This window comes from Lynx rufus, unplaced genomic scaffold (assembly GCF_022079265.1).
Source record: "Lynx rufus isolate CCGP_SWC_20201006 ecotype Redwood Valley unplaced genomic scaffold, mLynRuf1.p SCAF_24, whole genome shotgun sequence".
NCBI classification, from domain to species: Eukaryota; Metazoa; Chordata; class Mammalia; order Carnivora; family Felidae; genus Lynx; species Lynx rufus.
The window spans coordinates 16,689,565-16,698,765 of NW_025814839.1; the positions used below are offsets into that span (position 1 = coordinate 16,689,565).

At 49.8% G+C, this 9,201-nt stretch overlaps 1 protein-coding gene across 1 annotated transcript; it reads left to right on the forward strand.

The window, feature by feature from the left end:
• Positions 1-6,598: 6,598 nt before the first annotated feature.
• SELENOM (selenoprotein M) lies at positions 6,599-9,105 on the forward strand. The gene is made up of 5 exons (XM_047088186.1): positions 6,599-6,791; positions 7,994-8,029; positions 8,213-8,247; positions 8,600-8,678; positions 8,756-9,105. The coding sequence occupies exons 1-5, from the start codon at positions 6,672-6,674 to the stop codon at positions 8,912-8,914; spliced, it is 429 nt and encodes a 142-aa protein (XP_046944142.1). The 5' UTR covers positions 6,599-6,671; the 3' UTR covers positions 8,915-9,105.
• Positions 9,106-9,201: the final 96 nt, after the last annotated feature.

Below are 9,201 nucleotides of genomic sequence, written 5' to 3' on the forward strand. Positions count from 1 at the left end.
AAGCAGCCCCTGAAATCCTGATTCCTCTGGAATTGCTTGACTGTTCCAAGAGGAGTGATCTCACTCAGTTTAGGAAGAAAAGGTGCAGCGTTTTGTACCCAGAGCTCTCTGTTGGTCAACAGTCACCTCTGTATCCCCATGGGACTACGTGGCCCCTGTGTGAAAGCCATGTGGACAGATGCCTCATCCCCTTCTCCTGGATGGGCTTCCCACCTCTGCTTGACAGTCTCTTGGTCTAGTCTGTGTTTCCAGGCCAGCGTCTCTGTGAGGCTGGGATTTGCAGCAGCAGAGGCCCAGGTCACATTAGGGCCCTGGAGTAGAAAGGATCTGGGGGTGATGAAGGGTGGTGGAAGTGATGGTTACCGGGGAGGTGACTGTAGTGGTGGAGATAGTGATGTACATAATTATGATGTTGGAAGTGGAGGACTGACACGGATGATGGAGACTGTGGCGATGGTTCGTATAAATGGAGGTGGTGGAGGTGATAAGGGTTATAGATGTTGGCAATGGTTGAGGTAGTAGAATGAAGGGAGAGTGGTGATGGTGATGAGGGTGATAGTAATGGGTGAAGGAGAGGTAGGGGCAGGGAGACAGTGGGGGGTGTTATGTTGATGGAGGAGGAGATGGTGGTAGAGCTGAAAGTGAAGGTGGAGGGGGTGGTGAAGGAAGAGGTGAGAGTGGACATGGTGGTGGTGCTCAAGCCACTAAAGAGGGAAGGACAATTTGAACTTAACCCTGCCCAGTCCTCTGACTCCTATTGTACAGAAAAGAAAGCTGAGGCCCCCATGAGTACTAGCCTCGGATGTAATCCCGGAAGCGGGGTGGGGGCAGGGACTGGGATCTGTCATAGGGCTCAGCCATCCAGGGGTAGGACAGGGGCATCAATGTCCTTCGGAAGCCAGGCAAATATCATGCAAATGAGCAAGCAGAGCGTTCCTGCACACTGCAGGACAGCCCAGGATTTTCTATCATCTTCTCTCCCTGAAGTCAGATCCCATAGGGGATTTTGTTTCTGGCCCTGCCATTGACTTACCTGGGGAGGTCACTCCGGTTTCTGATTTGTGTAAGGGAGATAAAAATGATAGATACCACCTAAGATTGCTGTGAAGATACAAGATAACACATATGAAGTGTTTAGCATGGAGCCCGGCACAAGCAAGCTCTCAGTAAGGGCAGCTGCTCTGAAGTTATCATCACCAGTGCCATCATCGTCATCAATATCACCATCATTATCTGCTCCAACCTGCCCATTTGGTTGATCTGAAACTGATCACTGGTGGCCCAGTGTTAGTTACATTCCTGGGGGGAAGGGAAAGGGGCTCTGAGACCCAGATGTGGCTTTGCCAGGGGAAGAGGCGGGGGGGGGGGGGGGGGGGGCGGACCCTGGGTGAGAAGGGAGCAGGGTGAGAGCTATATTTGAGCTCCTGGTGTGATGACTCAGGAGGTTGATAACAGGCTCTGGGGCTCCGGGCGGCAGGCTGGGGGCAGCTGCCAGGGAGAACCGCCCCCCTGGAGACGGCTGTCTCCAAAGGCCCCTCCTGGCTCCCTCCTTTCACTCTAGGGAGTCGGGGTGGGGGGTGTACTAAGGCAGAGGGTACATCTTGTCCAACCCCCTCTTGGAAACTCTTAGTGCTACACTTCAGGCTGTTTAGGTCAAGAATAGGAAAGGAGGGAGCTGATGATTGACAAATTATCTCACTTACTCTCCATAGTAACCCTGTGAGGTTGGTAATAAGATCCCCATTCGACAGAGGAAGAAACTGAGCTCTAGGGATTACACAGCCAGTAGGGGTCAAAGAGTAAGGTTCCTGGGGAGGGAGTGAATAATTCTCCCCCGTAGAAGTGACTGTTGAACTCCTTCATTGAAGGAGAGTCAGTATTGCCAAATTGGAAAAAGGAGAAGTATCCTGGGAAGCAGAGGGAGGAGCAGGGACAAAAGAATGGAGTATGGAAGGTCTGGGCTATGAAAGCGTGCAAAATTTGGATATGTGCCCTCATAGTCCTTTGGCTCAGAGTAAATCCACCATAAGCAGGGAAGGCAGACTTTCTCTTCCCTATTCCTTTTCCTTGAGCCACCTCTCAAGGGCACCTGAGGATGGTAATGGTAAAAAAGGGTGTGCCCTCCTTCCTTTTGCTCCCTGACCACCCTGACTGAGACCCACAGTAAGGGAAGTCACACTGTGGCCACTAGCTGATAAATCTCTGGAGATGTACAGTGTGCCATAGGGTATTATGGGAAGGTGGAAGAGGTAAGCATTAAGGAGGTCTTCCCTGAGAAGGAAGTATACAGGGCACAGAAGAACATTTCTCCTCCCTTCAAGGTTCCTTACTGGTACTGAGTGCCACATGTTATGTCATTGTCTTCTCATTCTCACCCTCTCGAGAGCACAGGTGTCATCCTCACCTCCCATTCTGCCCCGCAGGCAATGGGTTCAAGGAGAAGGAGTGACTTTCCCAAGGTCACACAGCTGGAGCTGAGCTCAGGCATCCCTCCTCCCTCTCTTTAGCTCCCCCTCCTCCCAGACAGCCCAGCACCCGCTGTCAGCTGCTCTGAAGTGAGTGGCTATTTTTATTCTGGTGCGAGGGGATCTTGGGCAGCAGAGCCATGTAGGTTAGAAGGCTCTAGGACACCGGCTTCGGCAAGGAAGGGGAGGCTTACTGCAAGAATATAAACTTGCTTGGGGGCTGTTGTTTCCTGCAGGCTGACCTGCCCTGGGCTCCCATGTATCCAGAAATTGCTTTTCTGGAGTTCAGAACTGTGCATAGAGCCAGACTAAACCCTGGCCCTGATCCCAGATCCAATTTGAACCCTAATTTTGGTGTTAACTGAGCCCTGATCCCATGCCAAGTCTAAGCCTATACCTTACCTTGACCAAAGTCTTAGATTGAACCGTGACTCTACACATGTACTAAACCCAATTGGGGCCCAAGGCTGATCCAACCCCTAAGGCTGATCCCAGTTTGAGACCTTGATTCTAGACCCAGATTAAGCCTTGATCCTCGCCTAAGACTGAGCCATCGTCACAGACTGAATTCTAACCCCAGTCCAGACTAACCCTTGATTTAAGACTGAGCCCCAATACCAGGTCTAGACTGAGCTCTGAGTGTAGTCATTAACTAACCCCTGAACCTGGTGGCAGATTGAGCTATGGTCTCAGACACAGACTGAGCATGGAGCAAAATCATTGATTGAATCCTGACCTCAAAATGAGTTCTGACCCCAGGTCACACAACTCTGGTGGCACACTAAGCCCTGGATTCAGACTGTGCATGGAATGTGGTCAAAGGCTGAGCCCTGAGTGTAGTCATAGACTGAGCCTTGATCCTGGTCACTGACTGAGGCCCAAGCCCAGTTATTGACTGAGCCCTGCCCTGACTCCAGTCCCAGATTCAGTTCTAAACTTGGCCTTAGGCTAAGGGCTGCCCCAGACCCTGAGTCTGACCCCATCAGAGACAAAACCCCAAACCCAGACCCATCTGAGGAAAGCTGCTAGCCTAGATTACAAAATGCCACTTAAGGGCATGGTTTACAAGCAGAGATCTGTTCTGGGAGATCCTGGGCCTCCCATGGGTACTGATGCCAGAATGTTCCCGGTACTGTAATGGCCAGTGTCTCTACCACTGGTTCTACTGGCTGGCTAGTCAACCCTCAGCAGCCCAGGCTGTGGCCCTTCTAGGCCACAGCATCTAGGCTAATGCAATGAGAGTGGTTTGGTGGCATCTGTCCAGTGAACAACGTGGGCCCATGAGGCACTGAGGTTTGGCTCTGTCAGCAGAAAAGCCACAGGCTCCATGGGACCACTGGCTTCAGCCACTCTGAGGCTCTTGCTGAGGTATGGGGTAAGGTTGAGGAAACCCATGGCATTTGTCCCATTATTTTTGTAAACAATGTTTACTGTTTATATTTAGCTAATACATATTTATTATGGAAAATATGGGAAAAAGTATAAAGGAGAAAAAATTCACCCTGTAATTTCATCTACCAAGAGATGACCATTTTGACTTCTTGGGGTGTTTCCTTCTAAATTCTGTTATTCGGTCTAGGCATATGTATCTTTATATGTGTGTTTTATAAAATTGGTTGGCTACTCTGTTGATGCTACAACATCCATTGGAGCTCATATCCTTGATAGGCTTCTGGAATGGGTCTCAACTGGTTAAGCCAATGAGCAATTTCCATTCCCCTAGCCATATGATTGGATCATGTATGGACTAGTGTGATATAAGGAGACTTTTGCTAAGGGCTATTGGGAAAGAACGCTTGCTTTCTCTCCTGAGAAGTTTACCAAAAAATATCATCTTCCCTTAATTAGATATGAATAAAGAAGCCTGTGGTCCTGTTGGATGAAAGCAGAATGGAAAGCAGAATGGAGAGAGATCAGGTCTTGGTGACTTTATCAACAGGATCAAAACTCACCTGAAGCCCTCCCTGCCATTAAATTTTTTTGTTATTTGAGCCAACAGATTTCATTTATTGTTTAAGTCAGTTTAACTTGGGGTTTCAATGACTTGCAGCCCAGAGCATCACAACTCCCAACTGATATTACTGTTTTATAGCTTGATTTTTTTAATACCATAACTATGAACATTCTCCATGTCATTCAACACTATGCTGCATCATTTAAAACAACTGCGTGATTTTCTATCCTTTGGAGGTAGCATCACTTATTTAACTCATTCCTTGATGTGACATGCTTAGGTTGTGACTCCAGTTTTTCACTATTATAAACAGTGGTTTTGTGTTTTTTTTAATAATATATATTTTTAATATTTTAATTTTATTTTTAAGTAGGCTCCACAGCCAATGTGGGGCTCGAACTCATGACCCAAAGATCAAGAGTTGCGTGCTCTACTGACTAAACCAGCTGGGTTCCCTTGCTTGTTTGTTTGTTTGTTTTTCATACATTAAGAGATTTATTGCAAAAAACTGGCTTATACAACTGTAGAGGTGGGTATGGCACACCTGAAATCTGTAGGACATGCCAGTAGTCTAGAAACTTCTGGGCAGGAGGGGCTGCTGCAGTCCATGGGTGGAATTTTCTCGTCCTCAGGGAAACTCCAGTTTTGCTTTTTGTTCCATAAATCCATGCCTCAAAACGCGAAAGCCGGAAGGTACAGGGAATCCAGTGCCCAGCGACACTCAGCAGCTCCTCCCACAGACACCACTGCCCATGCCTTGGGCACCAGAATTTGAGCCAGAGCATGGACCCCGAAGTCCACAGCTGGGTAAACAATGTTTTGATAACCTAACAATTGGTCCCTTCTCTGATGATTACTTTGGGCCAAATTCTGACAAGTGGAATGACTGGATAGAAGAAATGCTTTTAGGGTTTTGATTTGTTGAGTCAAATTGCCCCTCAGAAAACTTGGATGAATTCACATTTCCACAGCAGTAAATAGAGTGTTAGACATAGCTTATCATGTCAATAGTCTGGACAAAACTAATTATATTTACAGCCCCTAATGTATTTACAAAGAATGGGTATTAAATAACAACTCTAATCCTATTATTATTATATCTTTACAATCAATTCAATGAATGTGAAATAGCAGGGTATAAGCAAAGAAACCTGACTTCATCCATTAGGCTCAGTGTCTAAGGCCCATGACACTTTTAGAGGTTATGAATATGTTTTAATTTTCATTTCTTTTAAAATTAAAAGAAAAAAACATATAATTAATACAGTCAAGATTGTATTCATTTTTTAAAATCAAAGCAGTTGTAAAATGCAATATTTAATGGATATTTATTTATTTATTTATTTATTTTAATGGACGAAAAGGCCCAGGAAGGCAGAAATGCCTAAGGGTCTATGAAAGTCATCATGCAGCTTTGGCTTGATGTTGAGAAGGATTCTGATTCCCAGTCTAGATTTAACAAGAAAGAGCACGGTGATTAATTTGCTGTGTCTGCCTCAGGCTTAAAGAGGGGAGGTGGTGTCCTTATCCAGTCATCTTTGGTTTGATGAGATGAGCACAGGGATGTTTCAGGTTCAAATCCCAGATCCACAACCTCATCGCTCTACTTTTCTAAGCCTGTCTCTCAACTTGCAAAACAGAGTGCACAGGACCTTTATGAGGTAAAAAAATGAAATAATGAAAGCTAACAAACAATGTTCCCGGTACTGTTCTAAAGAGCTTTATGTGTATTAACACTTTTATCCTCCCAGCCCCTACAAAGTACGTAACATTGCACAGTCCGCCATCATGTGTACTCCAGGGGCTTGAAACCTAGATCAGAATTTCATCCAAAGCAATAAAAGACACAAACAAGAATTCCTCAAGCCTCAGTTTCCCCCATCTTCGAGTCGAGTGGTTGGCCCAGAAACTCCCTTGTCTGCATCCCTCCCGCGCCCCCTGCCGGCGTAAGGGAGCATTGTCTGGCCTCATCCTGCCGTATCTTCTACGCTCTCGGCAGGCAGAGGGAGCGTGGACACTCTTGGGGCTGGAAAATTAGAGGCCTGAGGGCCAGAGGAGATTGCGGACCAGAGAAGACCCCGAACCTCGCTGGGAGAGAGCTAGAGGCCCCTGGGGAGGAGACCGACAGTAGGGGCGTGGTCCCTAGCTGGGTGGGGCCTTGAGTGGGGGCGGGGCCAGCCGGTGGACCCAGACGTGGCGCAGGGGCCCAGCGGTTCGCCTCCTTCTTGCGGATCATCTTCGGCCCGGTTCCGATGCACCTCCCGCTTCCTCCACCGCCCCTGCTGCTGCTTCTTGCGGCTCTTGCGGCTGCCGTCACCACCTTCCGGCCCGACTGGAACCGCTTGCACGGCCTGGCCCGAGCCCGGGTAGAGGTAAGTGCGCTGGTCCCTAGCTCAGGGACCACTAACCACAACCCTGTGGCCTTTTAGCCTTGGAATCACTGCTCATTTTGACCCGACGACCCTCCCGACTCCCAAATTCCCCTCAGGGCCAGAACCATCCCTCCCCTCTCCCCAGCCTCAGGACGCCCCAGCACCCACCGTGGCAGCCCCCAGACATGCGATCTTGCGGCCTGGAAATACGAACTCCTCCCCAGTTTCCCATCCGGCCGGCCGGACAGCGGGTCCCCAGACACACTGGCCCTGTCCCCTAACTCTACTCCGGGCCTGTGACTCTTCTAAACTTGCCCTCTGGAGCCCAACTTTACATCCTCCCATTATTCCAGTTTTTACTGGAATTCCTCCCCCACCCCAGTTCCGGTTGTCTCTCCCTTGCCTGAGGGAAGGAAGACTCTGGGCGCTTGCCCCACCACGCAAAAGCCAACTGCATTACCAACACTTAACTCAGCAGTAGTCCCTCATCCTCCTCTGTGGGGAAATTACCCGTCAGAGCCCCTGTTTTGTGTGTGACTTGAATCATCACAGATCCTCTACGGGCCTTAGTTTACTGTCTGACAAAAGGAGGGGGAGGAGGAGGGAAGACTAGAATGGGTGTTCCTGGGGTCTGGACTCCTGCTGGGAGGTGGCACTCTCCCTCTGGGAGTGCTGGGGGAGAGCACCCACCCTCCCATGTTGGGGAAGCAACCAAATGGAGGGGCAGTTCTTCATGGGGTTAGATAGGGACCAGATGGCAGGTATCTCTAATGGGATCTCCCAGGGCAATTCTGAGCTGTTTACTTCTGGTCTGCCTTCACCCTGAGGCTTTAGGGGCCAAAGACCAGGCCCCGGTCTCTACTGCCTGAAAGAAGTAGAGTAATCATTTCTTTTGGGCATTGATTGGGAGTGAGTCAACAGTCAGTAAGGTGTGCAGGCAACAGCCCCAAGGCTGGTAAGTGCCCTTTGGGTCTCTGGTCTTGCTCTTCTCTCTCCTGATGTTCATAAGCCTCAGTTTTCCCATCTTTACAGAGTTCCCCCTTTTGCCCATAAGGAACCTCCATGTCCATACCTTGGGAGCTGCTGTTCCAGGGGTAATCCATAGCCCCACCCAACTATGGGACGAGGGTAAAATGGTCTGGAGGGTGTGGTTGGGGCAGACATGAAGGACTTCTGACCTATCCCTTTTTGTCTCCCTCCAGACCTGTGGGGGATGACAGCTGAATCGCCTGAAGGAGGTAAGTTTGAAGGAAGGGGTCTCTAGCTCTGTCACCACTGAACTTGAGGGGAGGGTAACATCCTAAAGATTGGGTGGGGGAAGTTCCCTGGGATGGGAGTCAAGGGCGTGTGACCTTAGCAGGGTTCAGTTTCCTGTTGGTGTTTGAAGGTGGTTGGGGTCTGATGCTCTGGTTCTTCCCCAGGTGAAGGCCTTCGTCACCCAGGATATCCCTTTATAGTATCCTTTTTTCCGTTCTGGGGGAGGGAGAATGGGGAGGAGGATCTGGGAGAATCTCCTTCCACTTAACTTTACAGATAGGGATGACAAATGGTTTTCATCTGACAAGTGGAATTGATTGATAGTGACTGGCCAGAGAATTTCTAGGTGGTAGGCAAGAGAAATTGACTAGTGATGGTTGCCACTGACACAGAAAAAGAGGGCCCTTTGCTTCTTTGAACTCTAATTTCCTCACATGTAAATGTGGATCCCTACCCTACCTGGGCTAAAGAAGCAGCGCTATTCACTTTCTGTTCGTAGGTGGGAGACCCCACCTGCCTCAGGTCACCACAACCCACCTTAACAACTCCAGTCACAACATGGTAATGAAACATCTCCCAGGGGCAGACCCAGAGCTCGTCCTGCTGGGCCACCGCTATGAAGAACTGGAGGTGAGGCCTTGGAAGCCAGATGGGGGGCGGGGCTAAGGGCGGGGCGAGGTGCACTCACCTCCCTCTTCTACTTCAAGAGAATCCCACTCAGCGAAATGAGCCGCGAGGAGATTAATGAGCTTGTGCAGGAGCTCGGCTTCTACCGCAAGGCGGCGCCTGACGAACCTGTTCCCCCAGAGTACCTGCGGGCGCCTGCCAGGCCCGACGAAGGCGCTCCGGCCCGCGCTGACCTTTAGGTCCGGGTATGCGGGCCCGCTCCCTCCCTCGCCTGAGCCCTGGGGACAGAATGAAGCGCTCAGCGTCCCGGGAACACCTCCCTCGCTGAGGGCCGACGCCCCGTCCCAGAGCCGGCAGAGATGGAGTTGGGGGTTCTTGCTAACCCCCCTTTCTTCCCTCCCCAGCTCAATTAAATCCTCTTCAGCCTTAACTGAGACTCGACTCCTTCTTTGTTGCGGGAGGGTGGGGAATAGGAGCCCCCCTAAGACTCCCAGCATCCCCAAATACTTGGCTGCTGGAGTGGGGA